The sequence below is a fragment of the Cynoglossus semilaevis genome, chromosome 17, assembly GCF_000523025.1.
Source record: "Cynoglossus semilaevis isolate Cse_v1.0 chromosome 17, Cse_v1.0, whole genome shotgun sequence".
NCBI lineage: Eukaryota > Metazoa > Chordata > Actinopteri > Pleuronectiformes > Cynoglossidae > Cynoglossus > Cynoglossus semilaevis.
This window is the reverse complement of record NC_024323.1, coordinates 12,438,920-12,462,824: the sequence shown is the minus strand read 5'-3', so window position 1 is coordinate 12,462,824 and position 23,905 is coordinate 12,438,920. Positions and strand designations below refer to the sequence as shown.

The 23,905-nt window shown below is 42.6% G+C and overlaps 3 protein-coding genes across 6 annotated transcripts in view; 2 read left to right on the top strand and 1 right to left on the bottom strand.

Annotated features, from left to right (window-relative positions):
* Positions 1–114: 114 nt before the first annotated feature.
* LOC103393353 (casein kinase I) lies at positions 115–9,335 on the top strand. The gene is made up of 11 exons (XM_008330290.3): positions 115–423; positions 3,695–3,785; positions 3,893–4,003; positions 4,630–4,778; positions 5,351–5,579; positions 5,994–6,164; positions 6,272–6,420; positions 6,510–6,705; positions 6,794–6,924; positions 7,171–7,220; positions 7,301–9,335. Exons 2-10 carry the CDS (start codon positions 3,710–3,712, stop codon positions 7,201–7,203), a joined length of 1,245 nt encoding a protein of 414 aa, XP_008328512.1. The 5' UTR covers positions 115–423; positions 3,695–3,709; the 3' UTR covers positions 7,204–7,220; positions 7,301–9,335.
* Positions 9,336–9,432: 97 nt separating this feature from the next.
* LOC103393351 (transmembrane protein 184B-like) lies at positions 9,433–18,763 on the top strand. Of its 4 annotated transcripts, XM_008330287.3 has the most exons (11): positions 9,433–9,561; positions 9,732–9,945; positions 12,136–12,369; positions 13,889–14,054; positions 14,767–14,857; positions 14,951–15,026; positions 15,151–15,242; positions 15,506–15,675; positions 15,767–15,961; positions 16,232–16,258; positions 16,749–18,763. In XM_008330287.3, the coding sequence occupies exons 3-11, from the start codon at positions 12,136–12,138 to the stop codon at positions 16,976–16,978; spliced, it is 1,281 nt and encodes a 426-aa protein (XP_008328509.1). In that variant the 5' UTR covers positions 9,433–9,561; positions 9,732–9,945; the 3' UTR covers positions 16,979–18,763. The 4 variants fall into 4 exon arrangements, with proteins under 4 accessions (XP_008328509.1, XP_024920084.1, XP_024920086.1 ...); XM_025064316.1 differs by lacking the exons at positions 9,433–9,561; positions 9,732–9,945 and adding an exon at positions 10,909–11,421; XM_025064318.1 differs by lacking the exons at positions 9,433–9,561; positions 9,732–9,945 and adding an exon at positions 10,909–11,462.
* A 1,169-nt stretch (positions 18,764–19,932) lies between these two features.
* LOC103393361 (ADP-ribosylation factor-binding protein GGA1) overlaps positions 19,933–23,905 on the bottom strand; it is a 6,693-nt gene continuing 2,720 nt past the window's right edge. The window contains 11 exon segments of the mRNA XM_017040328.2: positions 19,933–21,050; positions 21,274–21,384; positions 21,481–21,650; positions 21,747–21,976; positions 22,174–22,361; positions 22,529–22,602; positions 22,695–22,829; positions 22,948–23,061; positions 23,175–23,256; positions 23,349–23,486; positions 23,875–23,899. Of these exon segments, the coding sequence (XP_016895817.2) occupies positions 20,940–21,050; positions 21,274–21,384; positions 21,481–21,650; positions 21,747–21,976; positions 22,174–22,361; positions 22,529–22,602; positions 22,695–22,829; positions 22,948–23,061; positions 23,175–23,256; positions 23,349–23,486; positions 23,875–23,899 (1,378 nt within the window). The 3' untranslated portion in view covers positions 19,933–20,939.

The window sequence follows — 23,905 nt, the reverse complement described above, 5'->3', positions numbered from 1 at the left end:
TCATAATAATATTAATAATAATTGTATTATTATTATGCGTGAATGTTCGATATAAACCCCTATAAACGCGGTATTGACTCCGTATCGTCAACGAGAGCCTCGTGAATGAACGAACGATCAAAGGAAGGAGTGGTGAGCTGTGACGTAGGCTGACATGTAGAGGATGACATCATCGACGCCGTGCACGGGCACGCTGTTAAGTAACGAGAGGAGGAGACAGAGCCGAGTGGAGAGCTGCTCGTGCTACCGCAGCTTCTCAGGGACTATCAACAGGGAGCGCAGCCGACTGACAAGAGCACAGAGCGGAGGGTATGAACGCTGACAGAATCCGCTCCCATCCTTCTCTGGCCGGGCTCCTGTCGGACTGACAACCACCGGTTCACAATCTACACCGAAGCAGCTCTCGGACGAACCCAGTATCGGGTGAGTGGTGGCTGTGGGGACCGGGGAAAGCAGGGGGGAAAAAAGGGAGCCCGATTCGGCCGTATTGGAGTCTCGTATTCACGGCTCTTAGAGGAGAGAGGGGGAGGGGGTGAGCAGTTAGGCAGGCTGGCTGTGCTCCGTGCTTACACTGACTGGCCGCTACAGTCATGGGTGCGGCTGGGAGTCAGTAGGAAAGGCTGCGGAGCGCGAATTATGCACACATTTTTAACATTTTATCCCCAAAACGTCACTGATGGCGGTGAGAGCAACACGTACCGTACCGTGGCTCGGTTAACGTGTGACTTCAGTGTTATTCCTAGCAGCTAACACTTAACCACCGTCAGTAATTGGTGGTTGGAGTAACACAACCGTCGGTCAGTTGATGAAGAACATGTCTGTGCAAATGTGTTTCTTTTTTATACAGATATTTGTGCCGTAGTAATTTTCACGAGAAGTGTCTCATCGTTAAGATAATCTACAAAGTGACGTGACGTGACGTGACGTCCACCCAGTGCCGTTAAACACTAACGATATCCCGGTGTAAATTTGACAGTTATATAAAATGTACGTCGCAAACACTGGGGCAATTGTGCACTGACAGCTGGTTCAGTGAGAGGTTCCTGTCTGCGCCCAGGCTCGATGTGGTTGTGAAATCTTCTGGCTGAGATTCTTGACACTTTTATTCCCCCCAACCCCCCTTCTTTGTGTCGAATTATTATTATTTTTATTGTTTTTACTACTTTAATGTACACAGTTTACACGTCACGAAGTCCGACCTGAGACTTTGTGTTTCCCTCAGACTTAGCGGTGGATTGTAGCATCCACACTGTAACCAATCCACTGTCCTGTAGGCGATTACTACCACAGAGGCACGTGGTGTTTTTGTGCTCGGAGTGTGACTGGGTTATTATTCCGAATGTCTCCTCTTAACACACGCTATTCCTTACAAAAACCCATCAGAAACTGGAATAGAGTTCTGCAAATATATTGACCATGTGAAATAAAGTTGTTATTGTAATTTTATTTTGTTAGTATTGTTAATTGTCAATGTTATTATTCCTCAGTTTTAAGGCATTTTTGGTCTCAAATAATTAGTTGCACAATGTTTGTTTAAAAATGTAGTTAATAGTGACAGTAGTCTTCACTTCATCATGAAGAGTTAGTGACTGGTTAGTTCATTAGTCCGTTTGTTATTGTGTGATTACATTAGGGGGGGGGGATCACGGATGTCACGCTGTTGTTGCCTGTTGTCATGTCAGTATGGTCCAATAAATGTTTGTTTGCACATTAATTCACACTATGTTTTGTTAAAGTCGAACTGGAGTTTAATGTTGGACATTTCTTTTACACTCTAAATTTGTAACATGGCAATGACATGGATTTCTTTGGTAAATGTGTCTATATCAGCGACAACGTATCAGTTTGATTTCACCCAAGTATTTATTTATTCAGGTGGGAGTGTTTGAGTTAGTAACTCTGAGTAATTCCACTCAGACTATGAGAAGTATATAAATACACACACATATATACATATATATGTACCAAACAAACCTGTGAGACCAGCCTCAGAGAGATTGTGTTCTCCGCACACACAATGTAAAGGCGAGGTCCTGATAAACACAGCGTTCTCACCTTTTAAGTAAACACGGCCATGTTTAACTCGAAAGTCTTAGAAGAGAATACGCCTTTTACGAGTCTGAGCACAAGGTAGTTTAGTCCAGACTAGAGTTTGAGTTCAAAACTGAACTTAATCTAGTTAGAGTTTGTAGTTAGTGTCAACAAAACCAATGTGTTGTTTTAAATTTGTAACATTTTCTCATAAGGAATCCAAGGAAAAGGTGCCAGGCATTAGTTAAAAATGACCTTAAATTCTGAATACTTGCAGTTTGTAATGTTTTAAACTCAAAGATTTACCACATATAAGACCAAATAATTGATCAGTTGCTCTGACAACCCGTCCCATTAATGGCACTCCATGAAACCTAACCTTTATGTAACCCAAATCAATCTGTGTCACTTTCACATTTCCATGGCAGCTTCTCTCCTCGGCCCAGGCTGAGCTGATGGCAGCTCTGGTTTCCATCTTTCAGTGTGTCGAGTCGGTGGTGAAAACAGACGGAGCTGAGACCAAAATGTTAGGGAGATGTGGGACATTTTTTCCTTTTCTGGTTCAGAAGATCCAGGTTTACAAACAGGAAAGAAAAACAGCGAACTGTTAGTTATTTGAGAGCGCTGCTAGTGTTTGCCGCCTTGTTTGTTTTCTCAGCAAAGCACCTCCACAGATGATTAATGTCGTGGTGAAGCTCCCTTGGATGGAACCAGTCTGAATACAGAGCAGTAGTTCTTCAGGGCTGACGACCGTTCAGTCGGCTGTAAAACGGAGGTTGTCCTAAGAACGTTTTGTTTGTCGACTTCTCTGAAGTCACAAGGCCGTTTCGTGTTTTCTATGCAGAGTCAGGCCAATCAAACTGAAGCCATGGAGATGTTTCAGGTTTAGGACCAGACGGAGACATCAACTGACTCAGTGTTGTGTCAAGTCTGTCGCAGCATCTCGTCTGAAAACCAACATCTGCCGTTACTGAATTTGCCCGTTTGTTCGCACGTCGGGTTGAAATGAATAGTTTGAAATCAAAACCTCGATGCATTTATAGCTGAATTTTTGTTTCCTCTGCGTTTACTGCCCAGAGTTGACCTGGGGCCTTGACCCTGACGATGTCTGCCACTGCTCTGCAGCCACTCGTGCTCTCCTCCCTTTGGCAGAGCCATCTCAGAACCGTACAGAGATTAGCCCTTTATTTTTTTGCAGTGGCTGCACAGAGTGCTGAAGTGGAGCGAGTGCTGAATTAGTGATGATCCAATTCCAGCTCGTGACATGGACTTAATCTCTGAGAAGGCTCCTTATTTCCTCACAGGGTCCAAGTCTTGATATTGAATTAGCAGATGATACTGAGGCACTTTTTTATTTATTTTTTTTATCCAGGGTGTGAACTTTAAAATTAACAGATTTGAGTGTGTCCCCTTGTGACCCCTCCGTTTGCTGAGCGAGCCTCCTCCCTGTCCTGGCTGCTCTACAAATCTAATCATGTGTTTGTGAAGTCGAGGCAGCTGTTTGCTGATCAACAAGCGACGCTTAAGTTAAACTTCCCACAGAAGACACATGGTCAACTGAGCGTGTGTGGTGTGTCTGCTGTTGATGTTGATCCTCGGATTAACTTTCTCAAACAGAAGAATTGTAATAATCTGAACGTGAGCCACGACTGTCGTCCGACAGATTGGAGTTGCAGCCATGGAGCTGAGAGTGGGGAACAAGTACCGACTCGGGCGGAAGATAGGGAGCGGTTCTTTTGGAGATATTTATCTGGGTAAGTTAAATAAATTAAAAAAAATTAGGAACTCTAACTTCTGCTCTGTCCACCAAACATCTAGCAGTGATTTAAATGTGATTTAAATTTGATTCCTGTTTCCTCAGGTGCCAACATTGCCACTGGTGAGGAGGTGGCCATCAAACTGGAGTGTGTGAAGACCAAACACCCACAACTGCACATTGAAAGCAAGTTTTACAAGATGATGCAAGGAGGAGGTAAGACTTTTTGCCCGACTTAGAGTTAACTATTTACGAAACCATTGGAAGTTTGAACAAAGAATAGAATGTGTTTTTGAATATTTAAAGCAGGGGTTTCCACACTTTTATGGCTTGGGAGCGACTTTTTAAATAACCTGGTTGATAATATTAAATATATATTTACTCATATAACCTGAATATACTTTATATATAATTTAATAATTGAGGTTCTTTGATTAAATTGTGCCACAGTGTGATTCAGTATTTGTATAATTTATAATTAAGATGAAGAGATTTCATGAGCAATTTTAGTTGCTTATTATCTGCCTTTGTGATCTGCTGGTAGATGGTGATCTACTTACCCCTGATATAAAGTATTCAAATCTGAACCGACAAAGTGTGAAATTTAGCTTGAAAATCAAATTGTTTTTTGTTTTTTTTCTTATACTAAATGGTTGATTTATTATGGTCTGGGACTATTGTCTGCACGTATTCTATATGTAGTGAAGTAAATACTTGAAATTCCCGGAAAAGAAAAAAAAAAAAAATCATTTCAAATGAGTAGTAAAGTTAAGTTTCTTTCAGATACTGCAACAATTCAGCAATAAAACTGAAAAATCTTAATGTTTTTGTTTTTAATCCAGTGGGTATTCCATCCATAAAGTGGTGTGGTGCTGAGGGAGACTACAACGTGATGGTGATGGAGCTGCTGGGTCCCAGCCTGGAGGACTTGTTTAACTTTTGCTCACGCAAGTTCAGCCTGAAGACGGTTCTCCTTTTGGCAGATCAGATGGTGAGTCCTGGTTCCACACCAAGTGGTGGCTAATAAACCAGACAGCCTCACCAGTCCTCACTAACCATCTGTTACTCTTCTGTCTGCGTCACAACACAAACGAGTCACACAACATATGATATGGGTCATAGCTGTGACCTGAATCTAAACTTTCTCTGCTCATACCTCGCATTACAACGTTGCACATGATTTCCCTGCGGCTTGTTAGGGTTTTCAGTTGAAGTGCAGCCCGCGCTTCTTCAGCACTGGCCTAGATTTCTAGCTCTAGCTCTGGAGCACATTTCAACTTGTTTTTCCTGCAGCCTCGATGCCGTGTCAGTTTATTGCACGTTGGCGTTTCACTTATCGCTGAGGTCATCATTGTCTTTGTGCCCCGTTTTTTTCCTCTGCTTTAGTCTGTCATTGTGTGCGTTGTTGTGTATTTACTGACTGCACCTGCTGCTCGGCGTGCAGGTAAAGTGCTGAGTTAACATGTGAAATGTGATACGACCTCGCAGTGACACCACGTGTCGTCGCTGTGATTCTCTCCAGCGTAGCACCTGAGCCTCTCTGTCGCACCTGTGCGTTCTCAGATTAGCCGCATCGAGTACATCCACTCCAAGAACTTCATCCATCGTGACGTCAAGCCTGACAACTTCCTCATGGGCCTTGGCAAGAAGGGCAACCTGGTCTACATCATTGACTTTGGCCTGGCCAAGAAGTACCGAGACGCCCGCACGCACCAGCACATTCCTTATAGGGAGAACAAGAACTTGACTGGCACAGCACGCTACGCCTCTATCAACACACATCTGGGAATCGGTAAGGTCCCTGTTAAATCATACTGATAAACGGAGGTGCTGTGATGAGACATTACTGGCAAAACCAGATTCGATTCATCACGTTTTGGTGAGGTTGGATTAAAAACAAAAACCAGAATGTGGTGTGGTATGAGGAACGTCTCGGGACATGACGTCAAACACAGGAGGGACAGAGTTTTCTATTGTTAAAAAAAAAAAAGTCTTCCTCCTAAAAAGGTGCTACGTGATGTTTTTCTATGTTACTGGGTCATGAGAACCTGCGTTCTAGAAACAAGAACAGAGAACTGTTGAGTTTGGGAAACAAGAAGTTACAAAAGATGACCTCACTATAAATTATATATATATACACACACACACACATACATACATACATACAGACACTGTCAACTTTTAATATTTTGAAAATTGTCTACAGAGCAGTCCAGACGTGACGACCTGGAATCCCTGGGATATGTCCTAATGTACTTCAACCTGGGCTCGCTCCCGTGGCAGGGCCTCAAGGCGGCGACCAAGAGACAGAAGTATGAAAGGATCAGTGAGAAGAAAATGTCCACTCCCATTGAGGTCCTCTGCAAAGGTTACCCTTGTAAGTAGGGCGTCTGTTTGACGGTTACAACATGTTGTTCGACTGCCGTGACATCACAGAATTCCTCAATCACTGATGTTTTCTTTTTTATTTTTTTTCTTATACAGCTGAGTTCTCCACATATCTGAACTTCTGCCGTTCCCTGCGCTTTGACGACAAACCAGACTATTCTTACCTACGACAGCTCTTCAGGAATCTTTTTCACCGACAGGGTTTCTCCTACGACTATGTTTTCGATTGGAACATGTTGAAGTTTGTAAGTTTGGGACGTCAACGGAAAAACAGTTTGTTAGTTGATAAAGGTGGAAGCTGATGTTTGGCTTTTTTTGTTTTTTTTATTGACAGGGTGCCGGTCGGACAGCAGAGGACGGTGAACGGGAAAGAAGGACAGGAGAAGACAGGGAGGAGCGAATCGTAGGAGCTCCCAGAGGCTCTGCATCCCGCGGCCTTCCCCCAGGTCCCAACCCAGTAGTTCCCAACAGGGTCAGGAACGGGCCGGAGCAGGCCATTTCTAACCCTGCCTCCCGGGTCCAACAGTCTGGTGAGATTCTTGCTACATTGGTCCAAAATTAATTTTCTTTTTTAGAGATCAAATCGGGTCAGAACTAAACTTTTATTTAATGTTTTAGGAAATACGTCGCCACGTGCAATCTCCCGTGCAGAGAGGGAGAGGAAGGTGAGCATGCGGCTCCACCGTGGGGCTCCAGCCAATATTTCGTCATCTGACCTCACGGCCCGTCATGACCAGTCCAGATCACAGGTAAGAAGATCCCTGTGGCTACTCGGGTGTTCAGGTGAAACCAATGCTCAGGAAGAAAATCAATGGTGTTTAAGACATTTTTAGACTAAAATGCCCATCTACAATACAGCCAAACAGGACATGAAACAATGTGTTTCAATGGCCAATCAGTGCTCGTGGTTTGATTATTATGCATATCTGTTTTTACTGCCTCCTGTCTGTGTTTGCGCTGCACTACAGATCCAGTCTAATTCTGTTTCTTTGCAGGTCAGCGTGCCATTTGAACACATGGGGAAATAGACTAATGTAACTAACAGGTGAGACCAGGTTCACTCACTCATGTGTATGTAACTATAATAAGAACACCTGTCTCTGACCACTCTTCCTTTTTTTGCAGGGCTTCAAGATCGTTGCTCTGATTCATTCTCTCTTTTTTTTTTTTACCTTGTCTTATTACTATTGCCAATAGTCACATGGATCTTTGGAAAAGGACTACATTTTTTTAAAGGATCCAGAGAAGCATGTGACAGCATCCAGTATGAACTCTTAAATGAACCCCTTTACTGGTCCTTGGACCAGCACCTCAATACAAAACACATGAATGACACCAGTGACTCCAAGGATGTTCTCATCTGTCCCCGTCATCCTCCAAGGAGTTTCCTCAATACCCTCTGTCTGACAACTGTGAAAGAACTACCACGAAGGAGCATCAAGGTGTCGTGTTGCACAAAAACAAATTTAAGGATTTTTTTTTTTTTAATTATTGTTTTTGGTGAAAGAAACAGCTAAATGAAGTGATTCAGTAGGTGGGGTAGATGGGTTTGAAATGAGAGGGCAACAAAAAGAGGGTTTACTCAGTAAGTGATGTTTTAGCTGTTGTAAAGTCATGTCTCTGACGTAGCAGTCGGTCTTACATGCCCTTCATCCGCCCCCGTCGTGATGATGTCCTAGTCGCTTTTAGTCCTAGCCACAAAAACACGCACCACCCTTTATGTTGCCTGTTTTTAAACCGTGTGTTTTTGTGTATGTTTTTTATGTGAGCGGGTAAGGTGAAGAATGACCATAGATATTGCAAAAACACTCCCAGATCTTGAGGGAAACTCCTCAGGAAACTATCGGTATATTTGACCATAGCTGCCCTTTTTGGCTAACAAATAGTGGCTGCAATTTTTATGACAGTTCTTAATGTTACCTTTTTTATTCTTTTGTTATCGGAGGCCACGGAGGACTGGGCGGCTCCACTGTAAATATATTTTTTTATTTTGATGTAAAGGCAAAAAGTGGTTATTTGTTTTATGATGTAAAGTAGAAAATGCATATTATTAACAACCGGGGAAACTGGGTTCAGAAGACCAGAAGTACTAATTTGAGGGTTGGGCTACTGTTGCTTTGCTACCTGGGTCATTTTCTTGAGTGTATGTGTGCATGTGAATAATTTGAGTGAATGAGGGAGTTGACAGGAAGTCGTACAGAGAATCCCTGCTGTAACCAGCCTCATTATCTCATTAAGGAGGAATTCTGTCTATTTCAACTAACAGCTGTTCAAGTTCACTAGCGACTGTTGCTAGGGTTAAAAAAAACCCACCCTGTTGTCTAACATGGGCCAATATATTTCATTTGGAAGTCCATCCTTTTAGACAAGGTGCTCAAAATATCATTACAAGTGCTATAAAACATGAAGTTATTTGATCCGTTTTCAGTAAATATGTCTAGTCTTTGTAAAAGAACTACCTGAAAGTACCTTGGGTTTTCCTTAGTTCTAATTACTATTTTAGTACTCGTACTCCTCTCCTGTTTACTGTGTTAATCCCAAACATTGAAGTCTTGCAAGTAACCATTTTGCATAGCACAAGTGAATGATATTTTGATTCGTTTTAAGCAGAAATCAGTGAAACTAATGAACAAAGATGTTGAAAATCACTGTAATTCCCCTTTTTAAACTTTTTCGCTTCCTCTTTATTTTATTTCTCACATTGTCAATGTTTTTATTAGCTCTTACCGTCCTAACTTATGTCTTCATGTAACTGTCGCGTAACTTATTGAAATCATGGTCTCGTTTTTATGCCGCTCCCTGTGTTCCTCTGTCATGCCTTTGAGGTTGTCTGCCCCTGTGACACGTAAGGATTCCCGTATTTCCTCCGTCGGTAGCTTGTCATCGCAGAATTTCGATGTCACCTGGGTATCTTGTTCTTCAGCAGCCTCGATGATGTCATTCAGGTTCATTTGCAGGGATGTGTAAATAGCAGTGTAATGTGTGTAAGTACTTTTGTACAGGCCACCATCATGACCCAGTGGCATTGTAATTGTTGGTGATCTGGGTGGTTTCTCTATGTATTGTGTATTGATAGCTTGTACAGTTCTTTAACACACTTTATTTACAACAGTATTTGTGTATATTTTATGAAGTAATAAAAATTAATAACGTTGCTCAACCGTCTGCTTGAATTGTTTTGCTTCTTCTGTGGAAGTGCGTGTTGTTTTTTTCTTATCAGAAGTGTGTTTTTTTTATCGGGGGGCGTTGTCTGTACAGTGACATCATGTAAATGATAGAAGCTGTAATTTCAGCAGTGCCATTACGCATGCGCCAGAAGAGGACAGCTGCTGCTGGTGATGTGGACAAAGTAACGATGCACTCTTCGTTAAAGCTGAACTGGAAATGTGAGGCTAATATTTACTTTAAGATTCTAGTTTAACATTTGTCAGGAATGAGCAACATTTTTCAATTCCCGTTTTATATATTTACATTGAGTTAACGGACAGGAAGAAACGGCAGCTAACGGAGCAGTGGCTAACTACCGTTAGCTAACAGCGTTTTTTTTCTTTTCCAGCAACGACTCTGCTCAGGTTTATAACAGCCCGTGTTCCGGAGCAAAACAATGCTGTGTTCATCACATCGTAGGCAATTGTTCGTCTGAAGGATTTATATACTTTGGGCAACAAACAGTTGGAGAAGTAGAAAATAAAAGGCTCTGGACTCAACACGAGATGAGGCGTTAAATCGGCGGTGGGATTGAAAGCAGCGCAGCTCCAATAACTGCAGAGGTAAGTGAAGATAAATGATGGCGACACCATCACTGACCAACAGGTTTGCTGCTGCGATTTATTTTTTTATTTTAATAACAGTCTCATATATATCAATAGGCTGTGTTAAAACGTCAGTAATAAACAATACTTAGGACAATAGGCTGTGTTAAAACGTCAGTAATAAATAATACTTAGGACAAACGTACTCAACGTATATTAAACGTGTATTTAAAAACATGGTTAGCAGTTGTTTCTCATTTAAACCACAATTGTGTTTTTTTCTTACGTCTTTCCAGTACCAAATCTTTATCTGACATTATGTTAGTGTTTATTCAGACAGCAGTTTGTCATATGGAGCTTCTCTCTGTTGTGGCTTCACTTAGTCCAATCGTAAATGAGCTGCGGTCACAGTGAGAAAACCGTGATGTTTCCATCGTCTCTGTGGCCTGATGCTCGACTACATTGTCTCCTAGCGTGAGGCTTTTGCTTCATCATAGTCCGGCACAAAGGCTGCTGATTCGATTGAGGTCAAAGTACAATGCATGTTTTGAAACCCGCCCACGGCCACAGTGAACAAGATTGTATGGACCCCGTGTCAACAACACGATGTTGTTCAGAGGAAATGCACAGATACGAATTCATAAATACATAATACGTAAAGATAGAAATGCATCAAAAATATTGATGGTCAAAAACTTTTTATGTATGTTTTAGAGAATTAATTGTTGTTAAAACAGTCAGTTATGTCCATATTATACTGAACATTTCCAAAAAAAGAAAATGTCTTTAAGTGTAGGATCAAAAAACAGATTTTTTTTTGTGTGGAATCAATTTAATATAACTAATTATTAGCCGTAAAACAGTCAGTTATGTCCATATTATATTTAACATAAAAAAATGTCTTTAAATGTAGGAACAAAAAGCAGATAGAAGAAGCAGATTTTTTTGTGGAGTCAGATTTTAATATAACAATTTATTAGGCACTTAGACGATGTTAGCAGCTGTTGACTAATGTTGTGGCTCATTTGTCTTTCATTTATGAATACATTTTTAATAAGCATAAATGTTTCATAAGTACACATTCAAATGTCCAGGAAGATCCAGCAGGTGTTGCGAAAATGAACCTTTGGAAAATAATTGGAACACAATCTTCCATTTATACAGAAAAGCTAATATCCGATGGTCCATATTAATATCAAGGGCAATGTGAAAATACATTACAAAAAAAACCAAACACAAATGTGAATTTTATTCAAGTCGATACACATCCACAGCTTCCACGTTGTCACTGTTTGATTGAGGCCTTGGCAGCACTGTGAGTCATCCATGATCACACCGAGGGCTGGCCTATATTTAGCTGCAGTGCAGGGGAGTTTGAAAGCCTTCGTGAAATTAGTTTTCACTGTGAATGATTACATTATCTCCCAACTGGAATCCATCTCCAAGACAGAAGAGAGAGAGAGAGAGAGAGAGAAACCTGCTGCGATGGACCAGGTTAGATGATGTGACCTCCAGAAGTTGGACTGTTATAACTAGTCAGTTACATGTCTGTTTTATAAGCTCCTCTGTTCATGTTTTGTATGAATTGTCAATGTGAATAGTTTTGTTTGTTTCTGCTCTGCTGACGTGGCACAAATCTAGGATAAACAGAGAACAAAGTGCCGGAGACAACGCTCTGGTTTTACTCTTGAATGAATGATGAGAATGTGACACTTTCAGCCAGCAGTTATATAAGCTCCAAAACTGATTTGTTCAACTGCTGAGAAGTAGAAAAGGAACTTTATACACAGCCGTTATGAATGTCATAGTAGAATGACTCTGAGTGGAAAAAAATCTGCTCCATTTCAGTGGACTTTTTTTTGTGGCCTTTTTTTAGTTTTATATTTTTTTTGTTGTCACTGTTTCTAAATATACTTATTTTAGCTTTGAGTAAAACTTGGAAAGTGGGTCAGCAGCTCGTAGCTGTCACACCGCATCACTTCATTTAAATCGTTCAACTTCACCATGTGCTGCTGTGTGTGTGTGTGTGTGTGTGTGTGTGTACGGTTTGAGACTTTTTATAAACCTGTCCTCACCCACCTACAGTCTGTGTTAGATTCCACCGCTGCAGCTCACGTCAACACCTCTAAGGTGTTCCAGAGCGTTGATTGGCTGATTGTGGAGGACAAATGATTGAACCTCTTCTTCTCCACCCACTGTTTGTCACAGATGAGGCGACTCTTGCAGCAGGACATACTGTTGTCCCAAAGGTTAGGGAATGACTCTCCGGTCGGCTTCGCCCCGGGCTCTCCGGCCACTGCGGCCCCCCAGGTGTCCAACTCTTCCTTTGTACCCGAGGCCCCGGTGGTCACTCCCGAGCAGCCATTTTTCCTCATGACCTCCACTGCTCAAACCATATCGGGTTTTTTCGTCTGGACAGCTCTTCTTATCACGTGTCACCAGGTAAGGGAGTCTGAGGCCTGAGTGGACGTAGTGGTGGTCAGAGGGTTCTGAATAAGAAACAGCAGGTGACACACACACACAAAGAGACGTTTCCTCTGCATCTCCATGAATCAGGAGCTGCAGGCTGCACTGTAGCACTGCACCCTGCTGAAGCTGGGACTTGATCCAGTAATCCTCCAATCACGAGTTAGATTTTTTTTTAACCAATGGCTGCCCTTTAGAAATAGTAATTTACATTAACGTACAGTAAATATCTATAGAAATATATCTATTAACTGTACAGTGTCTGAAAGCCTCCATTACCAGGTATGATGTATTGGCTCTGTTATCAGGTTATCAGATATCAGGTGCATACTCGTCATGTTATGAACTGTGGGTACACAGTTGGTCTGCAGTCCACAGTTTGCAGCCCCTGGTCAAATACAGGGTTTAAAGAAGAGTAGCCGGTCCGGTCTGACAGCGGTACAGGTCCTTGTCTCGCCCAAAGTTTACGTCCCTCCAGTCACTGGTTGAGAAAGAAATAAATGGTGTTTGTTTCCATGTGAGCCAGTGTGTGCTCACGTATATGTACAAGGCAGGGATGAGCATCACCTAGCAACATCCTCCCAGTGAGCAACGTGTCTCTCTCTCACCCTCTCTCTCTCTCTCTCTCTCTCTCTCTCTCTCGTCACCTGCTGTTTGTTATTTTATCCAAGGTGTGTGTCTGTTTACAGGCCAGGAAATGTGATCGCCGGTGCATTGTGTAAGTGTAAAGGAGCTGGTCGCTGCACACACACACAGGCGGTGCTGACAGGCTCTGCTCTGTTCTTACTGCTGTCTGCTGTGAAAAAAGCAGCGATAAAAGCCCAGGATCAATTACCTGAGACAACCCCAGCGTCGGCCGCACACACAATGTGCTCCATTATCCCACCGAAGCAGATCCATAGGTCGACGACGTCGACAGCCTGGTGCTCAGTGAGACGAGGTTTCACAGTGAAGTGTCAGTTGAACTCAGTTTCACTGCCTGGTGTTTGTTTACAGGTCCTCAGCTGATATTTAAGACGTGTTTTGGGGTTATATATTTGAACAGGTTTGTTTACGCCATCAAAAGCAAACACAAATAAACCCCAGTAATTTAGAGTGAGTGAACACAACAGCAGCAGCTCTGTAACAGAGTGTCACTGATGTAGGAGTGGAGGGAAGAATTCATCAGAATCTGTTTGAAATGATAGAGATGACATGGTGTAATCAGTCACTGTCGTCTTCTTCATTGTTAATAACCAGCTTGTGCTGATGACATCAGTCGTCACCTCTGCCTCGGGCTCTTAGTCAACACGTGTTCTTTTGTTTTGTTTTTTATTATCACTCCATCAGTGACTGAATCAGTGATAGGATTCGTGTTCATTGTACAGTACATTCTACGCCTACAAGTGAACTGTCTTTCATGTGGGATTTGCATAAAAATCTGGTTTCATCAGTACTAAATTTGGATGGATGGACGTTTTTTGTTTGTTTTTTTTTTCCCTCCTCTCTGTTGTAGATTTACATGCACCTGCGTTACTACAGCTCCCCAAACGAACAAAGGCACATCGTCCGGATTCTCTTCATCGTCCCGATCTACGCCTTTGACTCTTGGCTCAGCCTTCTGTTCTTCACTAACGAGGAGTACTACGTGTACTTCGACACGGTCAGAGACTGCTATGAAGGTGAGTGAGTAGAGGAGCCAACGTTAACATCAGTCTGGGTTGCCAGATCTGGTTACACAATACAAGCAACGGCCAACATTCAGCACAGATTGTAGTAATAAGGTGTGTGTGTGTGTGTGTGTGTGTGTGTGTGTGTGATTGGATGTGTGAAAACAGTACCAGGGTCTTCACAGCGTCTTCATTTACAAAGGTTGTTCTCATGTCTGTGAGGACTGTTGGGATTGCAGGGGAGGGAAATATGTTACCTAGCAACCGTGTAAAAAAAATAAAAAAAACGAACAAATCCCAGAGAAGACGGTGAACAGATGAACCTCGACCTGGTTCATCAACCAGCAGCATATTTTATGCAAAATCGTTTTCGAGATTCCTTTCTATTTCTTTCCACACAACTAAGGAATAATAACAAAAGCATTAGATCACACCCTGTTGTCTTACTGTATACTGTATATTAATAGGCTTTTACCATAGCATTCAGGTGTATCTGTATCTGTACAGGCAAAATAGAGCTAAAGAGTTAAAGTACAAGGTCTACACATCAGATGTGAGCAGCAGAGAGAAGAGAAACAAATCAGAGACACAGTCGGTGTAGAATTACATACAGACACACGACACTGATGAGAAAATAAAACGTGATATGCTGTTAATAAAATACCTGGTATTATCGTGTAAATATGGGAGTACATTTTCACACCCTGACTGTGTCACTCTGCAGCCTTTGTCATCTACAACTTCCTGAGTCTGTGTTACGAGTACCTGGGAGGAGAGAGCGCCATCATGGCCGAGATCAGAGGGAAGCCGATAGAGTACGTCCTGGTTTTACGTCTGTTGATTCCATGCACGGCAGATGTTCAGTGGTTGACCTGCTCTGACCCACGTGACTCTGCTGTTCTCTGTAGATCCAGCTGTGTCTATGGAACCTGCTGTCTGTGGGGGAGGACCTACTCCATTGGTTTTCTCAGGTTTTGCAAACAGGTACCAGACGCAGCACTGCTCCGACTCACTATTGTACATTTTGCGATATCACTCACACATCGTGTTTTGATAACATCAAAACAAAATAATTCAAGTTTTTTTTTTTTGTTTTTTTTTTCCTCAGGCAACGCTGCAGTTCTGTGTGGTCAAACCCCTGATGGCCATTATCACCGTCATCCTTCAGGCCTTTGGAAAATACAGAGACGGAGACTTTAAGTACGTTTCCACAGATATGTAGTTATTTCACATGTGTCAAAGATGAGGCTCATGGGCCGGATCTGGGCCATCAAATAATCTGAAGTCAAAACCCCCTGTGATGAGTGATTTGTTATGATCGCCCCCTGCAGGGTTGAGTGCAGCCATATATTTTTATCATAACAACATTACTAATAATGTATTTTACCCATAAACACATTTCCTGCTTTAAAAGTCACTTTACATTTAAATCTCTTACCAAAACGTCCCTCTTTTTTTTTCAGTGTGGCGAGCGGCTACTTGTACGCGACCATCATCTACAACATCTCCGTCAGTCTGTCGCTCTACGCTCTCTTCCTCTTCTACTTCGCCACCCGTGAACTGCTGGTTCCCTATAGCCCCGTTCTCAAGTTCATCATGGTCAAATCCGTCATCTTTCTCTCCTTTTGGCAAGGTGAGATGACGCAGCATAAAGTTCTCAAAATCAGACTGAGCGACTGATGTCATGTGTTTCCACTTCACCACTGCGCCTCCGTTTGATTCAGGAATGCTGCTGGCCATCCTGGAGAAGTGCGGCGCAATCCCCCGGATCAACTCTGCGGACTTCTCCGTGGGCGAGGGAACGGTTGCCGCCGGTTACCAAAACTTCATCATCTGCATCGAGATGTTCTTCGCAGCCGTCGCTCTGCGTCACGCCTTCACCTACAAAGTCTACATGGATAAGAGGCTGGACTCGTACGGTAAAAGAAAGAACAGCTAAACGTGTGGTGCAGCTGCATGTTAGAGGGTTGTAATATTTCATGTGATTTTTACAGGACTCTGGACTAAGTCTTAATTTCTACAGTTTTTATCTTTGGGTTTTCTTTTAAACCTTTAATTCCTCCTAAAAAAACAACTTTTGAATCCTTATCGTTCCTTCTGCCTTTTCTCTGCTCCTTTGTTTTCATCTCGACCTTCTTGTCTCTATTTTTGTCCTGTTTCCTCTTTTCTTCACTGTGCCGCCCTGAAAGGCTCATTTCCCATCTATGGACAGTACGGTAGGTTCAACACTGTGTGTCCGATTCATCCATCTTTATGTTCTGTTCATGTCCAACTGCTTGGTTTTCTGCCTTGTATGTTGTCATTGTGTTGTCATTGTGTTGATCCTTTCATGCATGTCAGCGTAAGTTGATTATTCCAGTTTTGGATGTTTGTTTTTTTTAGTTTGTCTCCTGTGTTTTTTTATTCTTTCCAGTCTACCTCCATTTGCCATTAAAATATAATTTTTACCATTATGTCAAATCCAGGGCTGTCAAATTATTATATTCTTTAATCTGATTAATCCAACTAGTCTCACGATAAATCAAGTAGTAATGTGAAAAAACTTTACTAAAATTTTAATCTGATTCATTTGACAAATGAACATAGTCTACACATTAATTTTGACAGCTCTAAAAATATCCCATTTCCAACTTCATTCATGATCGTTTGGACAGTGGTTGGCTCTTCATTCCTCTTGACTAACATGTGACTCTCCTCCACCTCCAGGTCGTTGTGCTCCCATGAAGAGCATCTCCAGCAGCCTGAAGGAGACCATGAATCCAGGAGACATGGTCCAGGATGCCATCCACAACTTCTCGCCGGCGTATCAGCAGTACACCCAGCAGTCCACCCTGGAGCGCGGCGGGGGTCCACCTCTGTCCCGCAGCCACAGTAACATCAGCACCCGTGGAGATAATGAGAAGACCCTCCTGCTCAGCTCCGATGACGAGTTCTGAGTCCCAGACGCACTCGGAAGGTCACACGATGAGGTTTAGGGAGGATCGGGAGACGTGACAGATTTTTTGTTAGGACCTGGTTATCGTAGATCAGATTCAGTTTTTGGTTTTAAGATCGGAAAATCTGTGAGTGTCACCGAGGCCATTAGTGACAGAATGTTTCTGTGCTGAATAACCACACCTGCTGAGCATCCTTATTATTATACACTTTAGACTCCCTGGCAAACAAACACCCATACAAACAGTGTGGTGTGTGTGACAGAATCCAAGTGCCATGGTAAACAGAGGTACACGCCTCCTCCTCCTCCTCCTCTTCTTCCTCACTTTAGTTTCTATATCGACTGCTCTTCATCAGCTTTCTGCCAACTCTGTCGCCTATCGAACCGTTGCCAAATAGAGGGAGCAGCGACCCCTGCACTTCACTTAGTGAGGCACACTATATTTAGAGACTTAGAGAACACAAGGGAGCCTTCCTTTTCGCTGTGCTTCAGTTTAATGTATAACAATCAAATTGCAAATATTTTTTTATTTAAATGCCGTATGACCTTGGAGGTTGAACTCATTTAGTCGGAGTGGAAATGTCTTATTTCGTAATTATTACAAATATATGAATTGTATGTTTTGTGAATTAGTATGTATAAGTGGATAACACGTGTTTTGGTTTGTGTGTGTGTGAGTGTGTGAGACCGCTGCTGTCGGCCTGTCTCAGGCTCTCTGCTTGACTTTACTGTTTGTGGGAAACTAAAAGAACATCCGTGGGACAGATTTTAGTTCCGTCTTTGGGACTGGAGGAAGGACAGTGTCCACTCAGATTACAGATTACAGATTACTGCAGGAGCAAAGCTTCACAGAGAAGCGGCCCGGCTGAGTTGTGCTGTGGATTATAAACCTAAATTAGGGACGTTATAAGAAACACAGATTAGACCCGGCCTGTGCTGACACTGCCTTCAAAAGCATTGAGGTGTTTGGACCTGGGACAGAAGTAAAAAAACAAAACAAACATTTATTAAACTAAAACTGTCCCAGAAAAAGTACATGGGCATTAACAACACAATGAAGGGAACTTCACATTTTAATGTTTTTAAAGGGCACTACTGTTACAAAATGTTATCACTTTATATTTAATTTTCTTTTTTTTTTCTCGCAGCGTTGAAGTTGTCCGTAGTCGCCGGTTGTAAATATTTGACTTTCTCTTGTTGTGCTTTTGTTGAAAGCAGAATCCAAACAAATGGACTTCCTTTTATTGACCTCAGGTAAAGGGACGCTAGAAAACCAAGTACAATACGATGAAGAACATTTTTCCTCCTGAGTAATGAATGTAGTGAGATGAAACACGTCCTTTCCTACACTTTACAATTAAGTGAGATATTCACTTTTTCTATCTCTACTTTTTGTCAAACATACTGATGTGAAGATAAGATCTGAAGCTTCTTGACTCTCAGATGATAGTGAAGATTATGGCAGTTCATGAGTTGAATGCCGGGATGTGAAAAATGAAATAAATATATGATCCAGAAATGTTTATTACATAAGTGAAAGAAAGTTGCACATTAAGTAAAACTAAACACTGAACGGCCAATATGATGATGACTGAAATGACAAGGCCTGGTACAGGGCTTTGTTTTGAAATATTTTAGTGCTCTAATGTTTATTTTGTTTCGATTTCATGTATATTCTTGTTCTGTTCTATACTTTTGCTTTGTATATTGGTAAAATGTCATGCTTTGATGCTATATTGTTTCTGTCAGTGTTGAAATTAAAATAAAACGAGAATGGAAGAACAAACCGTTCTCACTGCATTCACTACCAGTAAAGATCAGGTGACGACGATACAAGACCGGACAGAAATCACTGACATGAATTACTCTTTTTAAGATACAAGACCGGACAGAAATCACTGACGTGAATTACTCTTTTTAAAAACTAAAACATGAACCCTGGACCAGCTACAGACACAGTGGCTCCCCCTAGTCGGGGAAGAAGGAAAAACAGGCTAGGTCGTAGACAAATGTGTCTCAGTATAAATGTTTTTTTTTACAACGGCTCACTCTTTTAGAGAGAAAATAAGATTTATTTTATTTCACGGTGACACATGAGCTGGCGTGATTTTATTGTGAAAGTATTTCAAACCCGTGTCACAAAAACACTTAACCGATAAAGTCTGGTTAAAAAGGCTAAAAGTCTGTTAGAAAGTTAAAGCGAAGAAAAACCACGATTTTTCTTTATTTCAAAGTTGTTGAGTAGAAATCGTGGCACAAAAAAGTCCGTCAAAACATTGAAAATGTCAGCCATGTTTGCGGGCGTGTCAGTCATTGTTTTTAGCCAATCAGAGCAGCGCAATTCCCCGGATGAGCGTTGTGACAATAACACAGTCCATGTGTCTGAGAGGTTCAGACGGACACAGAGACCGTGGTCATGACAGAGGGTAAGTGTGTCTGAGAGGTTCAGACGGAGACAGAGATCGTGGTCGTGACAGAAGGTAAGCTGTTAGCATGTTAGCTAAGCTAAAGATAACAGTATCGATAAAATGTGTTTAAATTCGTGTGTTATACAGAGACAACACTAACTTTGGCGGTATCTGCTATTGTTTCCGGAAGCCCTCGGTTCTCTCCCAGCACAGGTGGCCCACCGCCGGGTAAAAAGTTTGGGAATCCTGGGATTCATTTGGAATAAAGAATGACCCGTTGTCTAACATAGTTCTCAAACTATGGTACGCATAACATTGTAGTAGGGAGATCTATCTAAAACTTTCTTTCACAGACTGGTTTATAAATATAATGCACTCAATGATTCGCTTTTGTAAATCAGATGGAAGAAAAAAGTTACATAAAGCGCAGCAGGGGGCGTATGTTTTTTGTTTGGTGCTAAAATCCCAATTTTGAAAAGTGACAAAAAACTGCAGTACTGCTAGTTTTCAGACAATGAGATTTGTGTTTGAGTAAAAAGAGCAGGAGGTCACCAAGAAAAAAAAAAACTTTATTACCCAGTTGAAATAGTTTACCAGTGTTATGTTCTTTTCACGTTGAACAAGTCAAATGTACACAACAGAACTGCCATCATTTGTATTTACAGAGCAGTCGTACTAAGAGAGGAGTGCAGCTGAAGGTGGACGTGGAGACGGTGGAGATGAGAACTGACGGCGTGGCCGACATGCATCGCACGCTGTCAGAAACGAGTCGGACGCGTTGAAGACGCACTGAGCAGCTCCGTTTGATTCTATAATCCTAACTTAAATCACACGCTGTAGAGATGATCAGACATTTAACTGAATATATCATAGGAGCTTCGTGTCTAAGGATAAGGAACAAGGTCTAAGACGAAGAATGGATGAAAGGTTCAAATCATCCGTTGCTAAAATGGAATCACAACTGCGAAAAATAGGCACAAATGGCGACATAACAAAACGCTGCCCACAATCATTCTGTGCAAGTCAAGAGACGCATCTGTCAAACATTCAAGAGGTGTTTACACGTTCTCATCGTCCTCTACCAACGTGCTGCCGTTTGTAAATCATCATCGCCCCAATTGTCAGCGTGTGCACAGGTGACAGTTAACAGAACGAACAATGGAACTGGAAAAAGAACCTAAAGAAACAAACGCCAAAAACGAAAAAAAAAAAAAAAAAAAATCAAACAATCACTCATTACCTTTTTTCCTCTCTTCATTTTTCAGTGTGTTAAAAAAAGGAATCAAGACTCGGACGCTGCGGGGAGAGCAGGTGCATGATTGGTTTTAAAGCAGCCACATGGGGTCTAGTCTCATTTGGAGCAAAGCGTAACGAACATTACACGGACGGAGCGTGGGTGCCGTAAATAAAGTGAGTCAAGAGCGAGATCGGTCAGAGACGACGTACTGGGATTACCAAGGAGAAGTGTCCTATGTGGTGAGTCTTTTAGGAGAAAAAGAAGCAGAAGTGTGAAGGCAGAGTCTGTCTGGTGCTGTTTGGTTTGGTCTCTCAGTGCTATAGACTCCCCCATGTGTCCGGAGATGGAAACTCTTCTACGCTGCCGCTCTCAGTGCGCTCCTGTTCTCCCATGGTGAAGGTTAGTGTGTACTGAAGCTGCACCTTCTCCTGCAGAACACACACACAGTGGACGTGGATTAGAAAAACCTGGCTGCAGAGAAAAACTTTGACTTTTTTTTTTAGTGTTTTATATACAGAAGTGCCTTGGCAAAAAAAAAAGAAAACTAGTAAAATATATAATTTACATTTATATAGTTTAGAACCAAATCTGATGTGTGACTTCCATCTATCACATGGTATAAAAGCAGACCGTGGTTGGAGGGAGTTCTACCTTGTTAGGGTTTGCGAGCAGCAGGATCTGTGTGATGGCAGCAGGAGGAAGGATGGGGTTGAAGGCTGAGAGCTGAGTTCCTGACGGAGGCTGTAGCTTCACTGCCATAGACTGGAGACAATGAATGGAAAGACAATCGTTTCAGGATTGTGATGTAATTGTAACTTCTGAGACTACTTTCACCAGGAGACACTTCTCAGCGCTGACCTTTGGAGCTGTGGTCTGGAAGTTTATGTTCGAGACGGGGACGGGGGCGGAGGACAGCATGGAGATGATCACCACCAGGACGTCGGGGCGGGACGGAGGCGAGTCCCGTGCAAAATGAAAGAGAACCCGCAGACTGTGTTTGTCAAACACAGTGACAGGTAAAAGATTACCTGTGACGATGCGACAGGAACGAGGCAGAAAGGAGATTAATGACCGTTTTTTTTTTTAAAGGCGGCTAAAGTTTGAGCTCTCCGATGTTTACTTACTAGGTTTAATGGATTCTAATGGTATAAAAACATCTGTCAGTGAGACTTCAGTCGGAGCCGTCTCAGGGTGAGTGTGGCTCACGTCCAGCAGCGTGGCACCGAGGCCGGGCTGAGAGTTGAGTTGAGGAGCTGCTGGTTCAGAAGAAAAAGTTGGGATAGGGTTTGGTGTAATGTGGGAGCTGGTCTTGCTCTGGAGATCTCTCAGTGTTGGTTTGGACTGATGCTTGTCCCTGTGAAGTACACACGTCAGTGAAGAAACTGGTCTACATTACATGGGATTTATAATTTTATCTGAGGATGAAAAAGCACAATTTACTATGTTTATCTTCATCTGCTCTTATTACTCTTCTTTTCCCCACAAATGTTCTGACTTATATCATACTGTACTATATTTATGTAGTTTCCATCACTTTGTTAAATTCAGTACCATTTGACCTGAAGGCCCTCTGGTGGCAGGGACTGCTGCAGCAGCGTCTTTCCCAGCAGGTCCAGCTCATCCAGGGCAGAGTTCCCAGGAGTGGAGCCAGAGGAGAGGGGCTGTGACAGAGAGGGAGGGTCTGGACTCAGGAGGAGACTTGGTGCCGCTGCGACGTCTGCATCTATGCTTTCAGAGGACTGATGTGGAAGACACAGGTAAAACTGTTGGTCACATTGCACTGAAAATTCCTGAATTCTTACATTATGAATTACTGAATTGATATGGATTCTTCATCATCATCAACTAATATTTTGTTATTATAAAAGAGCAACAGTCCATTCTCAGTCATCAGTGAATCACTCACCTGAAAAGAGTCCCAGGCTGTGGAATCTTCCGGCTGTGAGTGGGGGTTGGAGGTGTGTGTCCCCTCACTTAAACCTGCCAGGGTCACAAAGATAAACAGGATTCTATGGATAAAGGTTTAAATAAGCAGAGAACGGCCTTGATAAAATGCTCTAAAACTCTCTTACCCAGTGACATTAGCTCATCATCAAGGAGACTGATCCCCATCTCATGTGAGGCGGCGTGGTCTGTCGGGGTGGGGAATTCTGGGAAGGACGGGGGAGACTGAGGTGACGTGTCCAGTCCTGACAGGTCGAGCAGTGCTGTTCCCATGAACCAGATGGAGACAGGTCAATTCAGCAGGGTTAAAAAAAAAAAAAAAGAGGAAGAGGAAGCTTCTAATCTCGTATCTTGTAAAAACATATTTAGAAGTGCACCGACCAGTTTGTTTCTGCGCGTTGACTGCATTGGTGCCGTTCACGATCTCCCCCTTCACCTGCTGTTTGTAGAGGTTGATGACGTGGGTCAGGCTGTCGTTTTACTGCAGGATCTCCGCTGTGAAAAGTCACAGGAGAAACATTGTTTACAGTTTTCATTCTGTCTTGCTCAGATGCACAGCCTTGATCCTAATGTCAGTTACTGAAAGACAAAAAAAAAAAAAACCCCACCTAAAGCCTCGTCGTTGTCCTCCGTATCACTTGCCAGTCTGAACAGAGTGGGTCTCAGTTTCTCACAGCGTTAAAACAGATCCTGAGCACAAAAAAAAAAAAACCATGCATGACTAACAATTTAGGGCTTGTTTGACTATTTTTTCCTGTGAATACCCTTGTCTTTCAGATCACCTGTAGCAGCTCGGCGTTGCTCTGGTCGCTGGCATTGCTGTCCCACTCCTGCAGCAGCTGAGTCAGCAGGGAGACGCTCTCCTTCACCTCCTGAATGGCGTTCACTCTTTTGGACACCTTCTCTGCTCGTCTTTGGTCCTACAAACAGGTGACGTGCACGTTTAATAACTGCTGACCTGCACAGGCTGTGATTGGTCAGACTTATGGTCAAGACTGCCATAAAAATGCAGAGTCTGTGAAGTGAAGTCATAGTTTTTCTCTCTGTGCCTTAAATCAGGTCAAACACACACGCAGTGAAAACCTGCTCAATCACTTTGACACCAATACCACTCCACCACCCCCCCGCCCCCTCACCCCCTCGGGGGGGCGGTCGACCCATTTACTCATTAAGTTAATGTTTTTGTCGCGAGTGCACAGCTCTGATAGTCTCCTCCTGTTCTCCTCCGACTTCACAGTTGTCCTGTGGTTAATGTGCAACACAAACGTGCCATATAACAAAAGGTGGGAAAAGTGGAGCAAGCTTCACCTCTTGGACCATTTCCTTGATAAGATTGTTG

Excerpts from the sequence above, each read along its gene's own strand:
- LOC103393351 (XM_025064316.1), top strand. The coding sequence starts at position 11,254 with ATGATCACACCGAGGGCTGGCCTATATTTAGCTGCAGTGCAGGGGAGT. Across the intron at positions 15,962-16,231 it reads TAAGAGGCTGGACTCGTACG|GCTCATTTCCCATCTATGGA; the intron begins GTAAAAGAAAGA and ends CCGCCCTGAAAG. Across the intron at positions 16,259-16,748 it reads TCCCATCTATGGACAGTACG|GTCGTTGTGCTCCCATGAAG; the intron begins GTAGGTTCAACA and ends CTCCACCTCCAG.
- LOC103393353 (XM_008330290.3), top strand. The coding sequence starts at position 3,710 with ATGGAGCTGAGAGTGGGGAACAAGTACCGACTCGGGCGGAAGATAGGG. Across the intron at positions 3,786-3,892 it reads TTTTGGAGATATTTATCTGG|GTGCCAACATTGCCACTGGT; the intron begins GTAAGTTAAATA and ends CTGTTTCCTCAG. Across the intron at positions 6,706-6,793 it reads CTCCCGGGTCCAACAGTCTG|GAAATACGTCGCCACGTGCA; the intron begins GTGAGATTCTTG and ends TTAATGTTTTAG.